This window comes from Tupaia chinensis, unplaced genomic scaffold (assembly GCF_000334495.1).
Source record: "Tupaia chinensis unplaced genomic scaffold, TupChi_1.0 Scaffold140176_1, whole genome shotgun sequence".
NCBI classification, from domain to species: domain Eukaryota; kingdom Metazoa; phylum Chordata; class Mammalia; order Scandentia; family Tupaiidae; genus Tupaia; species Tupaia belangeri.
The window spans coordinates 246,578-269,863 of NW_006200055.1; the positions used below are offsets into that span (position 1 = coordinate 246,578).

At 38.3% G+C, this 23,286-nt stretch overlaps 2 protein-coding genes and 1 long non-coding RNA gene across 3 annotated transcripts; 2 read left to right on the plus strand and 1 right to left on the minus strand.

The window, feature by feature from the left end:
• The first annotated feature begins 5,016 nt into the window (after positions 1-5,016).
• Positions 5,017-6,038, plus strand: LOC102471525 (uncharacterized). The gene is made up of 3 exons (XR_336592.2): positions 5,017-5,053; positions 5,428-5,593; positions 5,836-6,038. It is a non-coding gene; the product is annotated as an uncharacterized LOC102471525 (long non-coding RNA).
• Positions 6,039-12,533: 6,495 nt separating this feature from the next.
• LOC102477527 (olfactory receptor 52B2) lies at positions 12,534-13,484 on the plus strand. The gene has a single exon (XM_006162541.1). The coding sequence runs from the start codon at positions 12,534-12,536 to the stop codon at positions 13,482-13,484; it is 951 nt and encodes a 316-aa protein (XP_006162603.1).
• Positions 13,485-22,715: 9,231 nt separating this feature from the next.
• LOC102477962 (olfactory receptor 51L1) lies at positions 22,716-23,285 on the minus strand (the record flags this gene model as incomplete). The annotated part of the gene is made up of 1 exon (XM_006162542.1): positions 22,716-23,285. A coding segment is annotated over one exon (570 nt), but the record flags the coding sequence as incomplete, so codon positions are not given.
• Between the last annotated feature and the right edge of the window lies 1 nt (position 23,286).

Genomic DNA, 23,286 nt, shown 5'->3' on the forward strand with positions numbered 1-23,286 from the left:
CATGGAAGTACAGCAACATAACCATAACACCATTTGTTGCTCCCCTAATTAGTACTCTTAAGTATGGAATTCCCCTTGCATAGCTGAGGCTGAAAACAAACCTGTACCCTCTATCCTAAGTCCTCCTACCTTAGCAGATATGTTTTACTATCATTCTTTTTTTTTAATGATGTTTGTCTTTAACCTAACCTTTTTACAATTTTACCCCTTCAACATTTAAGCAATTTAAATTTATTCAAACATCTCCCAATCTAAGAGTCAAGTGTGGTAGCACAGTTGTAAGGCTAAGGCAGGAGAATTGTGACACAGTGAGACCCCACTTTAATGTACGTATATGCACACACACAGACACACACTCACTCATGCAATCTCGCAGTTTAAATAAGAAAGAAATAGCTCCATTTGTTCATAGCTCACTAGGCAGTTGATACAGTAATTATCTCTATTTTTTTTTCATCTCCTCCTTATCCTTAATCCATTCAACACTATCTGTCCTCACTAGCCCACTGCGGTAGCTCTCACTTAGCTCTCCAGGGACACCCATGGCCCACCCTTTGTCCTTTGACTTCTCAGCAGAATTTGATACTATTGACCATACCTCTCCATAGCAACCCTTTCTCTTAGCTTAATGTTAAATTACAATACTCCGAGTTTTTCTTTAACTTCACTAATGTTCCATCTCAGCAGTTGCCTATTCTCATTCTGTCTCTTACATCCTCATATTTCTCCAGGCTCTGCCTAAATCCCCCTTTTCTTCTCTCCACACGTTTTCTGGTCTATGTCATCTACTCCTAGTTCCCAGCTTAATAGCTGCAAATCGATCTACCCCGATTCCTTATCTTTTATTTAGATCTTGCAAGACACACATATACGACTGCACCCTTGATATTCTCCTTTGGGTAGTTCATCAGTACCTCAAATTCTTTTTTTTTTCAAAAATTAAAATACTCATCACATTTTCTCATAAACCTGCTTCCCCATTCTCTGTTCAATATTTCAGAGAATCACAGCATCATCTACTAAATGATCCAGAGCAAAAATTCAAAATCTTAAAATTCATCATTTATTCCCGCCTCTCTCTCTAAAGAACCACATGCAGTAAATTATATTGATTCAATCCTTTTTTAAATTAAAAATCTTAAAAGATTCTTAATACGGTTTCAAAATGTCTTACTACCTCGTCAGGGTTTTTGACACATTCCAAGAATGTTTAACAGAAGGGAGCCTACATTTTCTAAAAATAAAAGTTTACAACAATTTCCTTATAAAAGATCATGGTCAATCTCCCTATCACATCCAGGTATTCTGAGTTATCACGCATTGGACTCTGCACTTCTCTCTCTCTCTTTTTCAAGTTTAATTCATAAAAAATGAGAGGCAGAGAGAGAGAGAGAGCAAGACAATCAGCCTCAGTAAGGCCTCATGCCACAACCTCTGCCCTCCTTCCTCAGCCTTCCCAGCCAGCCAGGATCATAGATGCACCTCGTGTGTACAGGTCAGCCAGGAACAGAACTCTGGATCTTCCATATGGATCCAGCTTCACTTGAGAAGGATATTACTACTGTGCCACCAAGTAAGCCCCTATTACTGGATGTCTCTTACCAAGGGTTGTGAAAAAACAAAAATCTAAGCAGATAATATGTGTGATTCTCAATACCATGAAGTAGCACATGTTCCTTTAATTCCAAAGTCGCTTGATTATGAAACTATGCACATACTTCCCCCCCTTGATTTTTCTTTTTTTTTTTTTTTAGAGAGGTTTTTGCTATAGGGCACGTGCGCTCGCCAGACAGAGAGAGAGACAGAGAGATAGAAAGCGAGAAATCACCCCCAGGGGGGATGGTCACGCCGCAATCCCTTCTCCTCCATTCTCCTCTCGAGATCTTGGGCACGCATGCACACGCGCTCGGCGTGAGTTTTAAGCCACCGGGTCCAGGACACGAACTGTGGTCGACTACGTGGGAGTCCAGCGACATAGCCATTACGCTAACTGCTGGCCCCTCCCCCCCTTTGATTTTGAACAACTGTTTTCATCCCTTCTCCTACTTCCAAATAAAGCCAACTTCTACTTGTTTAAGTCTTAGTTAAACTTCCTTTCATTCAGCTTAATCTTTACCTCCCTGGGAATAGTTTCCTGATTTCTATAGCAGAAATTCATATTCCATGTTTTCTGAAACTCACCAAGCTTACAGTAACTTGTGTAATATTTATTTTCCTTCCTAAACTGCAATCTCCCTAAAGGCAAAGATCATGGCAATTTTATTTTTTATTTTGATAATACCCTCAATGCTGACACATTGGTGGCACTTAACACCTGTTCAATAACATTTCTAAATTGAATATAATCAATAAGGCCAGAAAAAAAATAATATTCTACTTAAATCTGAAAATACAAACAAGTTCATCAAATACGTGTTACTACATAAGTAAAGCAAAATAAATCTATATAAACTGGCAGCCATTAATAGGAAATTTCTGAAAACATTTCCATTAAAGGTAAAAATAAAGTTATAACTATCATTTTTATTAACACTGCTCAAAAAATTCTCATGAGTGATATAAGAAGTTTTTAGGACTGCTGATTTTTATCATGCCTTTTATCTCACCTTAGGTAAAAATACTAAAAATCTTTTTTTAACTCTCAAGACTAAATTAAGTGTCCCACTTGTACACAGCTACAAAAATTATATATTTATGTGCTAAGGTAGCACTTATCATGGTTTATTCCATTTATTTCCCTGCCTTCTATCATTTTGATATTAATACATATCCATATTTGTAGTTTTATATCCTCATTCTAGTTTCTGCAAAATAATAAATTTTACTGAATAAGTGAATAATGTTGGCATATAAGCTCTTGCTCGATATGAAACCTATTTACATTTTTAGACACATCCCTTCCATCCCACATCTATTTTTTAGTATTTATGTTCTACTGAAGTTCATTTGAATGAGTGGGTAAAATAATGAATGAATGAAAGAATTAATTTTAAAAATACAACACAATTGCGCATAAACCCAGGCATACCTGGACGCACAGGCAGAGTTTATACATTCAGATAACAGCTTAAAACCCAAGCTTTATAGTCAAATATCTTGGATTTGCATTTGGTCTGTGTCTCTTACTTGCATTATACTGTACAAATTATTTGTCTCTCTAAACTGCCTATTTTTCTCATAAATTTTGTTTAGAGATTACATGAAAAGATACTCAGTCACAGTGCCTAGAAAATTTTAAACTCTCTATAAATAGTATTTTCTAATATCATTACTATTACAAATACAAATGTTGGATGGCAGAAGCCCATGGGATGGCAGAAAATTGCAAATTACTTAGAAACCACAATCACAATCTAGTCTTCAGGATTAAATTCTCAGATCTTTTCATTTTGGCTGTCAAAGTGCATCCTCCATATGACCTTAGCCCTGCCTGCTCCTTTGCACCATTTAGGCATAGTCATTCTAACATCTCAGACTTTACAAAACCTGGTCGCCAAGCACGTGGGCCTCATTTCACAGGGAAAACGGAACAGAACCCACCACTGCCTTCCTTAGCCCCTCCAGAACCTGAGTTCTGCCCTTGGTTTCCCAGCTCTGCCTGTTCTGCCCCCAAACACTCACCAAACCAAACCCTAAGCCCTTGATGGGAACTGAGGGATAACCCAAAACGAGACACCCTGGAGAGACCAGATCTCTTATTAACTCTTCTTGGACCTCTGGAGAGGACACTCAGAGCTTGTAGTCCCTGGAGAACCACAGACACAAAACAAATCACTAAGCTGTAGATTACACAGTGGGCACTTCCCAGGGCTCTAGATCCTAAAGTACTGAGGTCCCTAAGGCTGGAGTTAGACTGAGTCCCAGCAAGCACACATCTTCCAAGACAGGCAGTGTCCTAAGAGAGCAGAATTCCTGGAGGCTTTCAAAATGGTAAGTGCTCTCTCCACTGTGGCTAGAACAATTACGGGGAAATCTGTTTGATATGTGTGTATTTGCAAGAACTTGAATATCTCTGGGTGCTATTTTCTTGTGTGTGTGTGTGTGTGTGTGTGTGTGTGTGTGTGTGTGTTGTGTGTGTGTGTATGCCTTTACATCTGAAAAAACAGCTACCTCTCTTCATCTTTATGGACTAACTTCGTAGAGGAGAAGTGCTTTTCCCAGAAGTTCAAGTAGAAATTCAATAAGACTGAAAAGTTTTAATGGAAGTATATCTTCTCCGGATTTGCAAGTGTAACTTTTTTTTTTTTTTGGAGAGGTTTGGGTTTTTTTGTTTGTTTCTGTTTTGGGGTGCTATTTTCTTTATGCTATACATTTTCAACCATTTGTGTAAGCATGTGTAATAGTTATTTTAGAATACACATGGGCAGGAGGGAGGAGGGATATAAGTTCTTTCTACTACAAGTCTACAAAAATTAGAGAATGCTCTGTTTATCACAAATCAATAATATTGATCAAGCAGTTGAATTTTCACTGAAACTCAACACATAGGCTGCTCCATAGCTTAGTAGTTAAGGAAGCCAGATTCCACATGACCAACCAGTTCAAATCCCAGACCCGGTGGCTTGAAAAACATGCTAGGCATGTGTACATGTCTACCCTCAATTTTTTTTTCAAGAGAGATTATGCTATAGGGTGCATGTGCTCACTGGAGAGAAAGAGACAGAAAGCAAGAAATCACCCCCAAAGAGGGATGGTCACACCACAATCTCTTTTTCTCTATTTTCTTCTTGGGACTTTGGGCATGCATATACATACACCCTGCATGAGTTTTAAGCCACCAAGCCTGTAACTTGAACTGCAGTTGACTACGTGGGAGTCCAGCAATGTAACCATCAGGCCATCTGTTGGTTGTCATGTATACCCCAAATTTTAATGGGAGAGAAAAATGGAGATGAGATTTTGATGTTACTATGCCCCATTAGGGTACTTTCTTACTCTCTTTTTTTCAGTCTGTTACCGATAAATGCACACACTCTCTGGAAATCAAAAAAAGAAGAAGAAAAAGAAGAAGAAGAAGAAAGAAAGAGAAATAAAGCTCTTTACATATACACATGTAAGTGCTGTCAATTTTTACTTAAAAATATCTTTAGAAGCACTTTCCTGCTTTTGTCACTTCTGTGTAGTCTCCTGTCATTTCTGCTACTGGGCCCATATTTGTCTAAATATTTCAATTCCATCCTCTCTTCTAAAGTTATAATACTATTTCTAAAATAGAAACAGGAACATTATTTCTTCAGGTTCATAAAGTCTTTAGGATAAAACAAATCTGCATTAGCATAACACACAAGATCTAGCATCTCAGTTTCATCTCTTGCATTCTCTATCCATAGGTACATCCTAAATTCTAGATTCTAAATTAGCAAAGCTCCAAATAACATTATAATTTTTCAAGCATCAATTCTCCATGTTTGTTATTTCTTCTTTCAGAAACATCCTTTGTATTTTTTTCTGCTTGACTCAGCTTAACACGTACCTACTTGGAAACCATTTATCATACATCCGTGTATTTACCCCTGCCCTAGTATTTACCACAACACGTTGTGACTGCTTTATGAACAGCACAGTGCCATGCTCTTACAAGAACTCACAGTGAGTGAGTAAAAGTGTTCTTTTTCTATCTCTTCCTAATGAGCTAATGTTATGTACAATTTTACCTATCTTTAACTGTACCAATGATCGATATCCACAGATTTTTTTCAGATGTAAGCTCTTATCTCCCCCAGTCTCTATATGGAAATTAAAGATTCTTCTTTCATTGACTATGTTAAAATGATCTTTGTTAACTTATGAGATCTTTTGTTGTCTGATTTTTAATTAATATATTTTTCTTTCTAGCTCTCTGCTTCTACTTTCAGAATCAAAAAGAATTCCTGGAGCTAAAGAATACATTTCAAGAAATCAGAACTTCTCTTGAAAGTATTAAAAGCAGATTAGACCTTGTAGAAGAATCTCTGGTCTTGAAAACAAAACTTCCTACACACTCTAGATAACTGGAAATAAAAATCCAGAAGAATAGCAATTAAAAATGAGAACAGCAGGGAACCAGCAGTTAGCGTAATGGCTATGTCGCTGGACTCCCACGTAGTCGACCGCGGTTCGCGTCTCGGACCTGGTGGCTTAAATCTCACGCCGGGCGCGTGTGCGTGCGTGCCCAAGATCCCGAGAGGAGAATGGAGGAGAAGGGATTGCGGCATGACCATCCCCCCTGGGGTGTGATTTCTCGCTTTCTGTCTCTATGTCTCTCTCTGTCTGTCTGGCGAGCGCACGTGCCCTATAGCGAAAACCTCTCAAAAAAAAAAAAAAATGAGAACAGCATACAGGAAATCCTACATACCAATAAATGACTGGATAGCTACGTAATATTTATTCTAGAAGGTGAAGAGACAGATAAAGACTTAGAAAACATTTTTCATAATATATTAGCCGAAAACCTTTCAAATTTAGAGAGACACGTGAGCATCCATATCCAGAAAATAAGAAGGACACCAAATAGATAAGATCTTTTGTGACCAGCAGGTGGCATAGTGGTTAAGACACTGGACTCCCAGGTGGTCAGCCATAGTCCAAGTCCTGGACCCAGTGACTCGAAACATATGTTGGGCGTGTGTTTGTGCTTGCTCAAATCCTGAGAAGAGAATGAAGAAGAGATTGCAGCATGGCCATCCCCTCTGTCCCCTCTGGCTGTAGGGGTAGTGGTGGTGGGGGGTGATTTCTTGCTTTCTGTCTCTTTGTCTCTTCAGTGAGTACATGCAACCTATAGTAAAAATCTCAAATAAATAAATAAATAAAAAGCTCTTCTCCAAGGCATAATGGTAAAAATCAAAGACGAAGACAATATTCTAAAAATGGCAAGAGAGAAATATCAAGTAACTTACAAAGGTTACTTCATTAGGCTAACATAGGATCTCTCAGCTGAAACAATGCAGGCAAGGGTGGGAAGACATATTTAAAACTCTGAAAGAAGTAATTTTAGCCAAGCTCTTCAGAAGATTTTTAAGGGACTATTATACCAAGAAAACTAGGAAGAGAAAAATAGAAGGAAACACAAAACAACTAGAAAAAAAGGATAAGTACATACATATTGATAATAACATTAAAAGTTGGGACAAAATTTTCTAACTAAAAGGCTACAAAAATTGATTTAACTGTGTTATACACAAATTCAGCAAGTATTTGTTGTCTCCACAGGTTTCAATTTATGTATTTATTATAAGCATTATTCATTGTATAAAACTAAATAATAGAGAAAAAATCCAGAAATGTTACAAAATTCTTTGGAAGGAATTTAAAAAGACTAAAGTCCAGAACTTTGTAAAACCTATACATCACCATTTCACTGACTTTATTACTATGTCTTCACTTTTAAACATCCCTTTCCAATTTTGCTTTGTTTTTGCTTTTTCAAAGATTTACTTCTTTATGCACAGCACAGTATCATTCACCTAGTTGCATTGTATACGCCACAAACCAGAAGTATAACCAGATGAAGAGTATGTGCCCGTCTCAGTTTGCTATTCAATCCTTTATACATTCATCCAAACACAATTTGGGGGGGGGGAATCTGTAGGACAGTATAGGTGATGGGTTAAGGTGAAAGGTCTTGAGGTCAGAAACTACTTGCAGTGATATACCAGTCTCACCTGTCCTTTTTGTGTGAAATTGGGAAATTTATGTAACCACCCCAAGATTCCATTTATGTGCATAGAAATCCAGCCTTTCTCAAGGGTTGAGGACTGATGTGATGTCATATGTAATATACTTTACACATTGTTCGGTATGTTACACAGTGATCAATTTTTTTAATTATTTTATTTTCTTTTACTGTGCAACAGGCACTACAGATGAAGATATAACTAAGGCTTTTTCTTTTTTTAAACTGTCCTCAAAGAGATCACAAATTAATGGGGAAAATACACAAGGAAGCTGGCCACTCCACTGCTGAGTGATAAAAGATGTACCTATAAAAACCACAAGGAGGGGCCAGCACATGGCGGGGTGGTTACGTCTCTCCACTCCCAGGGGGATTTCTCACTCTCCTCTGACTGTCTCTGTCTCTCTCCAGCAAGCGCATGCGCCCTATGGCAAAAACCTAAAATAAAAAGTACAAGGAGAGAGGCTGTAAATGGCGTGGTGATTCAGGTGCTAGATCCCACATGGCCAACCCACAGTTCAAGTCATGGACCGGAGGCTTGTAGAACACACCAGGCATGTGTGTGTGTGTGCCCCAAATCCCAATATAAAAAGGAGAAGAAACTGTGGCATGGGCATACCCCCAGTGGATGATTTCTCACTTTCCATCTCTCTCTGTCTCTAGTGAGTGCACACACTCTATGGTAAAAACTTGAAAAAAAAATGGGACCAGTAGATGACTTAATGGTTATGTCACTGGATTCCTACTCAGTCAACTGCAGTCCAAGTCCTGGACCCAGTAGCTTAAAACTCACACTCTGTGTGTGTGTGTGTACCTAAAATCCCAAGAGGAGACTGGAGGAGAAGGAATTGCAGCATGGTCATCCCCCCAGGGGAGTGATTTCTAGCTTTCTGTCTGTCTGTATCTCTCTCTAGCGAGCGAAGACCCCTATAAGACACACACACACATAAATAAAAGAAAGAAGGAAAGAAAGAAAAAGAAAGAAAGAAAGAAAGAAAGAAAGAAAGAAAGAAAGAAAGAAAGAAAGAAAGAAAGAAAGAAAAAGAAAAGAAATCAAGGCGCTATGTGGGCAGAGAGCAGAGTAGTGCTGATAAAATTAGGGGAGAGGACAGGATTGTCAAAAATATTACACTGGAGCTGGGCTTTGAAGGAAACATAGGTGTTTTCAAGGCAAATGATGGAAATAGGAATATGCAAGGCTGAGAGAGCATTATTTCAAATGCAAAAGAGCAAGTGGAGACATTACGAGATGCAGGGAAAAGTACACACCCTCAAATGGGCAGAACCTTAGATGTGGGTGAGGCTGAGAGGAGAGAAGACCAGAAGAGTTTGGAAAAGTGAACATGGCCTGTACCCTATGATGCAGAACTGGAGTCCTAATCTAAAGTCTAAGAGTGAGAAGAGCTGAACAAAGGTTTTACTTAGGAGTGTGACAAAATCAAATTGACACACTGAAAACCTCGTTTCAGCTGTGATGTAGAGTGTATGCAGCAATAAATGAGATACAATTAGAATGAAATTTTAGAGGCACCAAAATTAGCTGAAGAACTTTCACCATAATCCTGGCAGAGATGAGACATGCTGAGATGATATTGAAATGAATTAAACAACACTCCCTCCAGACTGGTACTAGGGGTTGGTCAGTGAGGTGCCTGGGTGCAATACATATGGAAGGAATTACTTTCAGAGCCTTAAGTGTTTCCTTTAATGTTGTGTCTTAGGCACTTTTGTGGGACTCACTGCTCAATACAAGGACAATCAAGGTGGTTTTTTGATTAAGCAGTAAAAGAGTTAAGTAATTTCTTCACTTCCTTGTCTTTGTCTGCACTTTAACTGAAGACAGAGCCAAGGACCAAGTCCCAAAGGTCACCCTCTTGGGACTTTCCAGAAGAGCAATAAATGCTCCTAGGAACACCCTCCATTCTGTGCAGTGGGGAGTCTCCCACCTGCAGTAGAAGACATGGATGGAAGTGAATGAGTGAGACCGCACAGGTAGCAGGCAGAACATTCGTGGTGAACTTACACACACAGACATTTTAGGATTTAGTGTGATCTCCTAGACGTCAAGAAACAGTTTTGTTGTGTCTGCTCTAGCCAAGTGAGCTGGAAATAAAGTAAGTGACTTTATTTTAGAGTGTACATTTTTGACTATCCTTCCCCATGACTTTGATTCTCTGAATCTGCATTTCTCTCCTGGTTCCACTGCAGTAATTTCTCCCCAAGTTTAGGTTTAGCCATTTTTACCCTTCCCCAAAAATAATGCCCACCTCTGTACCTTGCTCTCTGAGCTTTCCCAGATGACATTTTGCACATGTGATTGTCTAAGTCTAGTTCTCTACTTAAAGGTGTTTGCATGCTAACACCAGCATTTAGGACTCCCAAAATGAGACAGGTTTTTAATAGGATCTACGTCAAAAGAGGGCTTTAATCTTTTAACCCAAGATAAAACACCAAATCTGAGATGTTTCTTGGTAAAGAACCTGTAAAAATGTAACTCTTGATACGTTAGAGAAGACAGGGATTCTATGGGCTCAAATCTTACTTTCTGTGAGTGGCGTGATTTTGACCTGGACTTCATTACCAGTCTATGAAGTCTGTACTCACCCATTTAGCTTATCCCATTTTAAAATCTTGAAATACCACATCAGAGATGATAATTTGCCTAACCAATTGACCCTTGTTAAAATGAAAAAAATACCTTGGTTCTTAATTTTAAGAATATTAGGAAAATGTTTTATCGTGAATTAAATGACAAGTACATATTGTTCCACACACATAGCTATCCTTTGGTAAATGCAATCGCTATTCTTTCTCATGTCAACTATGTCACTAATTAATATTTCAAGAGATAGTAATCAATGCTTGACTTCCTGACTTATTTTAAAAATCAAAGAACCACTCCAGATACATTATGAACCTTGAACTGGTCCAGCAAAAAACTAGATTCTTAGGGAGGAGAGAAGATACTGAGTAAACTCCTCTAAAGGTTGAGATAGAAATTAAGTTACTTGCAATAAAAGTCCAAAATTGTAGCATTCTTATCAACAACAAAATGAACTTTGTCAAATTGCTGTCATATAGTTGGTAATCATAAAATAATATCATATTTTCCATATAATAGAAATATAGAACTGCTCAGATAAAACAAAATAAAGTAAAATCACCCATTAGTTCACTTCCTGGATATAACAATATTTAATATTCCATGTTTTGTCTCCTGGACATCTCATCTGTGTATGTATATGTGTATATGTCATTGCTGTTGCTCAATAGTGACAACATACATAAACACTTTTAAACCTCTTCTTTTTTAATTTAATAATAAAAGGTAAATAATATATGATGACTATTTTGTAAGTAAAAATAGTTCAGCCATAACTGTGTATAAGTCTATTTTTCCTGTTACAGAACAGCAAGGTTTTTCTTTGTTAATTAGAAAATTTATTTTCTTTTTAATGAAGATTTTTAATTTGTAGGTTATTTAAAATAATGGCAAGATTGGTCATTTCATTGTGGTCTTCTATGGAGAGTATAATGTATTCCATTATAAGTCCCCTTTTCAGTAATGAAAGTCATACAGCATAGGGTAAGGCTTCCACAAGAATTACTGGAGATTTGCGGAAAATCAACCTTATTGAATTCTCCAAAAGAAAGAATGACATTGTTTTTCTATTTCATTCAAATTCAGTTCTAGCACCAAAAAAAATAACAATAATTTTAAGGAATTAAAACCAGCAAAGAAAAAAATTACTAAGTCAATTTTGAATAAAAAAGTTTAAAATAAGAAGCAGTTGGTATCAGTAACCCATTATATTGTCTTATATTTTTGACAGTTGCTCGTGTTACTTGTATATGACATGATTTCTTTGAAATAGTAAAATTTATATGTAATAATAAAGAAAACTCTATAATAGAAATATAATCATTTTAATAATCTGAGTAGACTTTGGTTCAGAGTCTCATTCTGAATTTTAGGAAAAATACTCACCTGTGATATCACTGTAACTTCACTCATTCTTAAGTTGCAGTATTCCTAACTATAGTGATTGTAATTAATACTTCAATAGCACATTTCACTACTGAAGCTCTAAAACAGAAGCCTGTAGTTAGTGAATAATAGTTTATTACACAGATAAACTTAACTACATTGACACCGTGGTTCAAACAGATCATAACCCTATGTGTAAGATTTCTGTTTTAAAAGCTTTTGAACTCATTTTTTATCTTTTATATGCATGTTAAATTTTTCTGTATACATTGTAGAAAATCCATAGATATTTAGATAATTAATTATCATTAGTCAATTAGGTAATATGTGTGCTAGGTAAGTCAATAATAAAAACTTGGTTTCTATTCTTTTCTGCAGTTCTTCATAAAAGTTTATAATCTTCTTTCCTGTTTCAAAATGTTTACTCAGTGAATGAATGATGATTAAAGATTTTATAGAATCAGACATGGTGGGTACAAGTCTGTAATCCCAGCTATCAGGAAGGCTGAGACAGAAGGGTCATAAGTTTCAGACCAGCCTGAATAATACAACAAGACCCTGTCTCAAAAAATAACAATAAAAAAAGGGTTTTACAGTCTGTATGACTGCCAAATTATGTGAGAAAATAGTACCAGCCTCAGGATGTTATTTGGGAGTATCATTTAAAATTTCTTTGACTCCACTTTTAATTTTGGGTATCATTCTCTTCAAAGCAGAATACTCACGTATTTAGGTCCACAGTGAACACCACCGAGGGACTTATTAACTGAGACTTACATGGTAGATGTTTGCACCCATGAGAGTTAACATGTTAGTTGATCATAATAGACTAGCTCTCTTCTTTCTTTCCCATTAAATAGAAAAGTGATGAAAGTTCCATACCATAATTCTGGCATGTCAGCTCTCAACCACTCTATTGTCAACTATGACATGTTTGTCCTCATTGGCATCCCTGGCCTGAAGGAGCTGCACGTATGGATCTCCATTCCTTTCTGCCTGATGTACCTCGTGGCAGTGTCAGGAAACGGCATCCTGATTTGCGTGGTAGCAGTGGAGCGCAGTCTTCATGAACCCATGTATCTTTTCCTCTCCATGCTAGCTTTTTGGGACCTGATTCTATCCACATCCACGGTACCCAAAGCCCTGAGCATCTTCTGGTTTGATGATGTGGACATCTCCTTTGGCGGCTGTGTGACTCAGCTCTTCTTCATGCACTTTGCCTTTGTAGTGGAGTCAGGCATCCTCTTGGCCATGGCTTTTGACCGCTATGTGGCCATCTGCTACCCACTGAGGTATACCACCATTCTTAGCCATAGAGTCATTGGAAAAATAGGGGGTGTTGTGGTGTTCAGAAGTTTTGCGACTGTCTTCCCCATTGTCTTCCTTGTGAAGCGCCTGCCCTTCTGCCGGACAAACATCATTGCCCACACCTTCTGTGAGCATATGGGCCTGGCAAAGTTGGCTTGTGCTGATATTACCATCAATATTTGGTATGGAATTTCTGTGCCATTACTCAGTGTTATGTTAGATATGGTGACGATAGTCATCTCCTATGGGCTCATTCTTCGAGCAGTCTTCAGGCTGCCATCTCGTGATGCTCGGATAAAAGCACTTAGCACCTGTGGTTCTCATGTCTGTGTCATCCTCATGTTCTACCTTCCAGGGATTTTTACTGTCATTGCTCAGCGCTTTGGCAGAAAAATTCCCAAGCATGTGCACATCCTCCTGGCCAATCTCTATGTTCTTGTTCCCCCCATGATGAACCCAATTATTTATGGAGTAAAGACCAAACAGATTCGTGAACGAGTGACCCTTGTGTTTTCCCCCAAAGGGAAATGTTGCTAAGGATCACTGGAGGAGGGTTCTGCTTGAAAGTCAGAGGACAGACCAGCTGCCATTTAGCAGAAGCTCTTCTTGGTATGGATATAAGTCTTTTTACATACTATCAAAATAACCCAAATTGTGTAGGTCCCTTATTTCAAAGGTAGATAGCTTCTTGAAGTTCTGTGTATTCACAGTTGTGAAAAGTGTTATTTTAAATGTTTTTGTAAGGTTCTCCATTATTTAATGACTATCTTCTACCAAATAAAATAAAATTAATATATAAAATGCTTCTCCTGCACTATTTAAATGTTATGTTTTTGTGACTCCTCCCTAACAGTGATTATGAATTCAAATAAGAAAGAGAGAATCCCCAAACTGGATACAAATAGGGGATGGGTGGAGGTTCCCTATCTATCTGACTTTATTCACAAAAGAAGACCTTAACAAAACTGGAATACTTAATGATATTAGGTTGCATCAATGACACATATAAAGTTATATTAGAGTGCTGTAAGTTTATGATTTCTGGGAGGAAAGACAAGATAATTAGGTCAAGTGTGTTGGAGATATAAACTACCTTAGATCGCTTATGAGACTCTCCTAATTTGCCATTGAGGAGCCCTTCTTTTTAGATACCATAACACTATCTCACAGGGTTGTTTTGTAAGTGTCCAATGAGAAAGTGAATGATAAAGCACTTTAGAAATTATGTAATTCCATACAAGTGATTGTGTTATTGTTATTAATGCCATTATGTTCTCTGGCACAAAATGTTACCTTCCTTTTGGTCAAAAGATAAAAGCCAATCAAGGTAAACACCTCATTCTTGATCTAAAGTCATAGTTCCTGATTTCTTTTTTCCCTGACAGGGATTGCTTGGCCAAAATGATGTGTCCTGCACATTTTCCATATGTGATGTGCACCAGCCACTTGGATGGATGGCAATAGACTCTGTGCTGATGCTCCTTCATCACTGCCCACATTCTGGGTGATATGAGCCACTAATGCCCTTGTCTGTCTCATCTTTCAGAAGCTATGAAAAATTTTAAGGATGCTTTCCTTGCCCCATAATCATGGAGCCTCCTTCTTCTTAGCCATCTATTCAAATTCTTGGCATATTTGTAGGACATAAAGAAAAGATTTTGGTGTTTTTCCTGAATTGGGACTTTCTGTATATAATTTTTGCCAGAAACTTGAGATGCTAGACTAAGAAAAAGCTTTTCTTAGAGAGGTTTTTGCTACAGGGCGTGTGTGCTTGCCAGAAAAACAGAGAGAGACAGAGAGATAGAAAGCAAGAAACCACCCCCCGGGGGGATGGCCACACTGCAATCCCTTCTCCTCCATTCTCCTCTTAGGATCTTGGGCATGCATGCACACGCACCCAGCGTGAGTTTAACCCACCAGGTCCAGGACTTGAACCGCGGTCGGCTACATGGGAGTCCAGCAACATAGCCATTACGCTAACTGCTGGTTCCAAGAAAGTAAGTTATCAGGTCCGGGACTTGAACCATGGCCGGCCATGTGGGAGTCCAGAACCCTTAACCACCACACCACCTGCTGACCTCAAAAAAGCTTTGAGAAATTAATTTATAGTTACATAGATATTAAAAGTATTACAGAGAAATTTACCTACCTGCAGAATATGCAGACATTCCTGAGTTGTAAAGCTGGGATAGTAGTCATTTTTTTTCCCTAGAGAGACTTACATCCTATTAATCTTCAAAGAAACTTTCTCAGAGGAGAAAGGTATCTGTGTGGAGAAAGGTGGAGAGGAATAGTCTCTTTAGCATTTATAAACAGAGCAAAATATATATATATATATATATTATATATCAATATTTAATGTGTGTCTATAGTAAAATAATCCAGTTTTTTATAAAGGATACAACTCAAAAACAGCCAAACGAAGAGATACAAATGGCAAAGTATTGAGAGTGGAGAGCGTAGAGCTTCCATGTTCTCTCTGACACAACACATTCTCCTTCATCACTGCATTAACCAATCCAAAGTTGTTCAAATCTTCTTGTTCAAGAGTTTTTATAGCCCAGTTGCTGGGCCCCCTTTACTTCTCTCTGGCAGCAGGGGAAGGGGGGAGTAGAATTGAAAGTTTTTACCCTCTAATCACTATTGTGTCTTATTGGTGATCAGATCCTAATCCTGAAGTTATTTAAAGGACTCACTCTGATTCATCTTATTCAGGTGTGGTCAAAGGAGTTTCTTATGAATAACTAGACACCCTCACCACTCAATAAATTCTAAGGGGTTTTGGAGCTCTGTACCAAGAACTAGGAATGAAGACAAAATATATATTTTTATCATATGACATATTAATAATTATTTTTTAAATGAGAAATAGATGAGTAGTAAAAGGAAAGAACTAATATTTTCTTTTAAAAATTTCTAGACCAGATGGTGGTATGGTGGTTAAGATAGCTGGATCCCACATGGCAGGCAATGTGATTTGGGTTCCAGACCCAGAAGCTTGAGAAACACACTGTGTGTGCTTGTGTTCCTGCTCAAAATCAAGAAAGGAAGGAGAAATAGAGGAGAAAGGATTGCAGTATGGCCTTTCCCATTAGGAATTCTCTCTCTCTCTCTCTCTCTCTCTCTCTCTCTCTGTTTCTGTACTCTTTGTAATAAAAGGTAGTAAAGAAAAAATGCTAGAATTAAAAATCACTATTTGTCATTGGATTTCAGCAGTTTGACTATGGTTATGTTGGAGTGATTTTCTTTAGATATTTCTGGTTTGGCATTCACTAAACATCTTGGATCTATTCATGTAAGTTGTTGTTTTCCAACAAATTTGGGAGACTTCTGACCATTATTTTAGAGTGAGAGACAGAGTGAAGTCTATTATTTTCTGCTTGAATTCCAGTTACTTTTTGCAGACTGGGAGTGTACAGTAGAGTTGTGTTTTCTGCTTTCTAAGATGGCAATAATTGTAAACTTGATTTTAATGACTGTCTTCAGTCCTCTGTACTCAAATGATTCTTTATGTATTGTCCTGGTCTTGTGATTGATATTTGTGAAATAAAAAGACTGGGCAACATACAGTACTTTTCTCTTGGTGTTCTTTCTTTCATTAGTTAGCTAGAGTGCTATTTAAAAGTATCCCTTGAGTAAACTTTTTCAAGATAATCCAACATGTTTTCATCTCTACTTCCTCTATAACTCTTCTCGAGGTACTCTTTTTCCCTTGTCAATTCACACAGACAAAATATCATATTGAGTCCTGAGACTGGCCATGAATTTTATTTAGTTTTTTTGCTTTTGCTTTTCTTTCCCCACTGTTAGAACCCCTTTTTTTTTTTTTTTAACATAACAACCACTAGGAACACATCCCTCTTCTTGTCACAACCTCACAGCATTTATCAAAGACTACCAAGAGACCTCAATTAAACCAACTATTCTCCACCAAGAAGCTTACCATAACTGTGCATTTAGGCCCATATCCCATGATAATGTCTTTGCAAGATATCCATTGGGAAAAAAAAAATAATAAGAACCATGCTAAACTACCAAATTCACATTCTAAAAATAATAATAATAATAATAATATCTTATTTAAGATTATTTATTTATTTTAATTTGACCAAAGAGGGACAGAGAGAGAGAGAGAAGGAAAGAAAGCAAGCTGCTAGGTCCAGGACTTGAACCACCATCAGCCATATGGGAGTCCAGTACCCTCAACCACCACTCCACCTGCCTGCCCCAAGTCCACATTCTTCAATGCAAACATAGCATTAGAGTTCTGCTTAGTCAATCTACTAGTGCCCCTGTCCCTTCATACCTGGAAGAAAACTTCCATTTAAACCTTCCTCTGTGAATTCATCAAAATTCTGCAAGACTCACTATCCTCCCCTCTTGAACTTCCTGTTGAAGCACCCACTTTGTCACCACCATCACTCTCACACTGCTGAAGAATACAACCCAACAATTAACTGTGACTCTTCCTCTTCCTCTGTCCCTACATTTCACCTGCCAGTTCTTATGATTCTCATTTGAAAGGAGTTTCTGAATTGCTTCACTACTGCCTCACTTACTGAGTCCAACCTGATCACTAACCAAAACCATAGAATAAGAACTCTGGGGGCTGACCCTGTGATCTAGTGGCTAAAAATACACCATCAGCCAACCAGACAATTCAAATCCAGGACCTGGCATTTTGAAAAACACACCAGGTACATGTGTGTGCATGTCCCCAAATCCTGACAGAACAAAAAAATTGACTGAGAAGGGATTGCAGAAAGGTCATGCCCTGTTGAGGGTGTTTTCTCCCTCTCCCTCTCTCTCTCTCTCTCTTTCTGCTTCTCTCTGGCAAATTAATATGTATATGTATGAACTCTGGTTCTTATTGTGGTTCTTGGAATATTTTTAAGCTTCAATTTTCACTTCCTCATGCTAGCAGATTGGCATCCTGAAAAGATGAATCTATCAAATAACTCACAATCTTGCTGAAAAATGTATTTCCAACCCTTATGCCTTCAGAATATATTTTATTTTTCTTTACAGCAGCCAATACTTTCCCAACACACTGAGTCTTCTTCCAATGTGAACATGTCTCATATTCTCTTCTAAAAGGTACCCATGTGATCTCTCATCCCCTTATTCCTTTAGCTCATTGCTTGTATTGCTGTCTTTTTCCATAAATGCAATCTTGTCTTCTCTCAGTAAATATGATTCTATTCATTGTTTCTGATCCTTCCAGGTAAGTGTTAATGTCTCCAGGAACCTTCTCCAAAACTGCTGATCATGCAGTCCACCCCCTTGCTTGTACAATCACTTTTCTTATTCACTTCCCCAAGAAACCTCAAGATTTGCATTATTTTTCTGCTTACTGTCTTGGATTCTATTTTCTTTAAAAAAAATTATTTTTTTAATTCCATTTGTTATTATTTTTTATTTTGACCAGAGAGAAACAGAGAGTAAGAGAAAGAGATAAAGCAAGCCACCAGGTCTAGGACTCAAACTATGGTCAGCCATGTGGAAATCCAGCACCTTTAACCACCATGTCACCTGCCAGCCCCTTGAATTCTATTTTCTGAGTATTTGTATCCTTCCTTAATGATTGGGAACTCCTTAAGGAAAAGTTTTCTGCTTTACATAAATCTTCTATAGTAGAAGGAAAGATCTTACATAGAATAAACATGCCTACATCTCTGTGGTAAGACTGATATTTCAAGCTTGTCACTGTTAATTTATTTTTGCTGATTTTCATATCAAATCACTCACTGTATAATATAGAAGACAGAAAAATGTATAACATAGAGGTCAAACATATATGGCATCCCTTGTTTATGGCCCCTTCCTCTGTCTTCAAAGGTAATTAATGTTGATTTTTCACATCCCATTTCTGTGTCCTCTCTATATCATATCTCCTTCTCTTACTTTGAGCTCTTCTGCTTTTCTCTCTTACTTTTAAAGACAATTAAAATTACTTGGGATCACCGAGATAACCCAGTATAATTTCCTCATTTTGAAGTCACCTGTTTAGGTGGAGGATGGAATGGTGGTGGAGCCACTGGACTCCTACTTGGTTGACCGCAGTTTGAGTCCCTGACCCGGCAGCTTGCTTTTTCATTTTCTCTCTCTCGGTGAGCATGTGTATTCTATTGAAAATTTAAAAATAATAAAAATAAATAATTGTTTTAAAATAACGAAGTCAGCTGTTAGCAATCATAATTTCCCTTTGCCAAATAAGTAGCATATGCACAAGTTCCAGAGATTAGGATATACTTTATTTTATTTTAAGTTTTTGCCATAGGTACATGTGCTCACTGGAGAAATACAGAGCAAGTGAGAAATTTTCCTCCCACAGAAGATGGACACACCACAATCACTTCTCCTCCATAAGTCTCTTGGAATTTGCGGCATGCACACACACATGCCTGGCATGATTCTCAGACCACTGGGTCTGGGATTCAAACCATGGGTATGCATGTGGGAATCCTGCACTTTAACCACCACTCCGCCCAGCATGTAGATATCTTCTAAAGATTCTTTGCTTTCCTTCTTACCATGAAACCTCTTTATGCCACTTGTATTTCTTTATCTATCCCTCAAGACTCCTACCACTACCTCAGTCAGATCCATTGGCCCCTGATTTTAATGTTGGTGCTGAGTTAGAAAGCCAGTAGAGGGACTGAAGAGATTCTTCCAAGGATAAGAACACAGAGATAGAAGCAGACCAGCAAATGGCATGATGTTACATCGCTGAACTCCCACGTAGTCAACCATGGTTGGATTCCTGGGCCTGGAGGCTTAAAACTCACACCAAGCGTGTATGTGTGCATTCCCAATATCCCAAGAGGTGAATGGAGAAGGGATCACAGCATGGCCATCCCCCATGGAGGGTGATTTCTTGCTTTCTGTCTCTCTGTCTCTGCAGCAAGCACACATGCCCCTACAGTAAAAATCTGTCCAAAAAAATTTTTTTTTTATTTAGAGCCCTTTGTATTTCTTGGGTCTGGATCTGTGAATGCTTCTCTAGCTTTAGGAAGTTTTCTTCCAGGATTTCATAGAATAGATTATCTATGCCCTTATTAGTCTCTTCACCTTCTGGGATACTGATTATCTGGATGTTTGGATGTTTAATGTTATCTAGTATTTCTCATATGTTATTCTCATTTTGGGGGGCTATTTTCTCAGCCTGTGTGGTGGGTTTTTCTAGCTATATAGCCTCAACTAGGTGCTACTTGATAGTATATTCCTTCTACTCACAGAGTTTCATGCCATTAGTCAAACATGTGTTCCCAGATATGTATACATCAGCAGAACTTGCTATTGAAAGTAGTTAGATTAATTAAGATATTTTGTGACTCAATAAAATGTGGGGAGGGGGGGAAGGAATGGAAAGCATGTACAGATTCCAGAGACAGTGTGAGAGGAGGGTGGGAAATGGCAGAGGGGGAGAAATAGGGGGAATAAATAAATATATATAAGAAACAAGAAATGTAAATTATTTGTTGACCATATATGTATGATTAAGCCACTATACAGTGTGTTCTGTATGGGAAATCACATATTGTATGCTGTGATGATGTTAAGTGAATGAATGTAAAATGAATAAATAAATTTTAATTTAAAAAGGAAGAAAGAAGCACAACATAATTGAGAAAACAGACTAAGGGAAAAAAGATATCTTCACTCCTGCATTTATGACAACATTGTTCAAAATACCCAAGACATAAAATCAACCCAAGTATCCATCAAGAGATGAATAGATAATGAAAATGTGCTATAAAATCATAATGGAATATTAATCATCTTTAAAAAATAAAAAAAAACCTTGTAATTTTCCTAAAGGACATTATCTTAACTGAAATGAACCAGGATCAGAAAAACAAATACCACACAGTCTCACTCATATGTGGAATTTAAAAAGTTTGTCTCATAAAGACAGAGTAGAAGGTGGTTACCAGGGGCCAGAGTGGTTGGGGGAGTGTTGAAGTTTGGGAAGATGTTGGACAAAAGACAAAAAATTTTCGTTAAAGGGGCCCATAGGTGGGAACCAGCAGTTAGCGTAATGGCTATGTTGCTGGACTCCCACGTAGTCGACCGCGGTTCACGTCCCGGACCCGGTGGCTGGGCACATGTGCGTGCATGCCCAAAATCCCAAGAGGAGAATGGAGGAGAAGGGATTGCGGCATGACCATCCCCCCTGGGGGGTGATTTCTCGCTTTCTGTCTCTATGTCTCTCTGTCTTTCTGGTGAGCACACGTGCCCTATAGCGAAAACCTCTCAAAAAAAAAAAGAAAAAAAGGGCGGCCCATAGGTGACATGGTGGTTAAGGAGCTGGACTCCCACATGGCTGAACACGGTTCAAGTCCCAGACCTCATGGCTTGCTTTCTCACTTTCCCTCTGTCTCTATGTCTCTCTGGTCAAATTAAAAAATAATAATAAATAAAAATTAAATAAGTATTTTTTTTAAATTCCCATCACAGAAATGGAATAAGTTTGAAAGATCTGTTGTACAACATGGTGATTATAGTTAATACAATAATATATCGTATTCTTAAAAATGCTAAGAGAATGGATATAAAGTGCTCTCACTACAAAAGCAATAGTCATGTGCAGTTATAAATATGTTAATTAGCTAGATATTTTCTTTTGGCAATGTGCTATATATACTTAAAAATATAATGTATTGCATAATAAATACAATGTTATTCCAATTAAAAATTAATAATTCTTAAAAAAGATTAATTTATTGTGAAGACATATCATTAATATTATTATTGCATTTATAGTTCTAATAAACCCATAAAATAAAAAAATATAAGATCACTTGAAATCTGCAAACATTTGTGCAAAATACAAAAATTTGGGAGGGGTCGGGGGACAGCAGGTGGCATGGTGGTTAAGGTGCTGGACAACCCCACATGGCTGACCACAGTTCAAGTCCTGGACCTGGTGGCTTGCTTTCTCACTTTCTCTCTCTCTTTCTTTCTCTCTCTCTGGTCAAATAAAAATAAATGAATGAATAAATAAAATTTAAAAAAACATTGGGGAGGGGCTGTAAGAGGCATAGTGATTAACATGCTGGACTCCCATGTGGTAAACTGCAGTTCAAGTCCTGGACACAGAGGCTTGAAACTCATGCTAGGTGCATGTGCATGCACACCCAAAATCCCAGGAGAAAAATGAAGGAGAAGGGATTGCAGTGTGACCATTCCCCCCCACCAGGTTATGTCTCACTTGCTGTCTCTCTGTCTCACTCTGTCTCTGTCTCTCCAATGAGTGCACACACTCTATAGCAAAAATCCTTCCAAAAAATAAATAAATTTGGGAGCCAGCAGGTGGCAGGTTAAGTCACTGAAGCCCACATGGAGTAGTGTGTAGTTCATGTTGCAGACCCTGAGACTTGAAAATCATGCTGGGTACATGTATATTCATGACCAAAATTTTAAGAGAACAGAGGAGAAGGGATGGTAGCATGGCTATTTACCCAAGGAGGTGACTTATCATTTTTGGTCTCTCTCTCTCTCTGTCTCGGGCATGCTCATCTTCCCTACAACAACAACAACAACAACAACAAAATCACATAAGAAAATAATGCCCATATATAAGTAAATGCATAAATAATAACAAGCATCATTTTATTTTATTTGGCATTAGAGTTAGTTCCATGTACAATCAGTTGATCACACTGAAAAAATAAAACAAAAATTGTTTTGCGTGGTTAAGCAGGCTCTAAAAGGAAACTTTAGTGCTTTCCTCATTTTGAAAATCTATGGTCCATCCTCTGTGTCTCATTGTATCTTTCCCAGTGAAATCACCTTGAGAATGGCCCTTCGGATCTGCTGGGTCTTGATGCTGTAGATTACAGGGTTCATCAGGGGTGGGAAGAGCACAGAGACAGTCCCCATGAGGATGTGCACCAGGGGTGAGGTGTGGCGCCCAAATCTGTGCACAATGGACAGGCCCAACACAGGCACATAGAAGCAGAGCACGGCCAAAATATGGGAGACACAGGTGTTAAGGGCCTTGAGTCGCTCCCCTGCAGAGGCAATGGCCAGCACGGTGCGGAGGATGGTAGTGTAGGAGAGCAGGATAAAAAGGACATCAGAGCCCATGGTCAGCACAATCATACACAGTCCATAGAGTCTGTTGAAGCGTGTGTCAGAGCAGGCCAGGCGGATCATGTCCTGGTGAAGACAGTAAGCATGGGAGAGTGCCCCAGGGCGGCAGTAGTCAAATTTCAATAGGTTCAAGGAGGGAGCAGCTGTGATGACAGCACTCCGCATGCCCAGCACAACCCCAACCAATGCCACACGAGGACCTGTGAGTACAGCTGCATAGCGCAGTGGGAAACGGATGGCC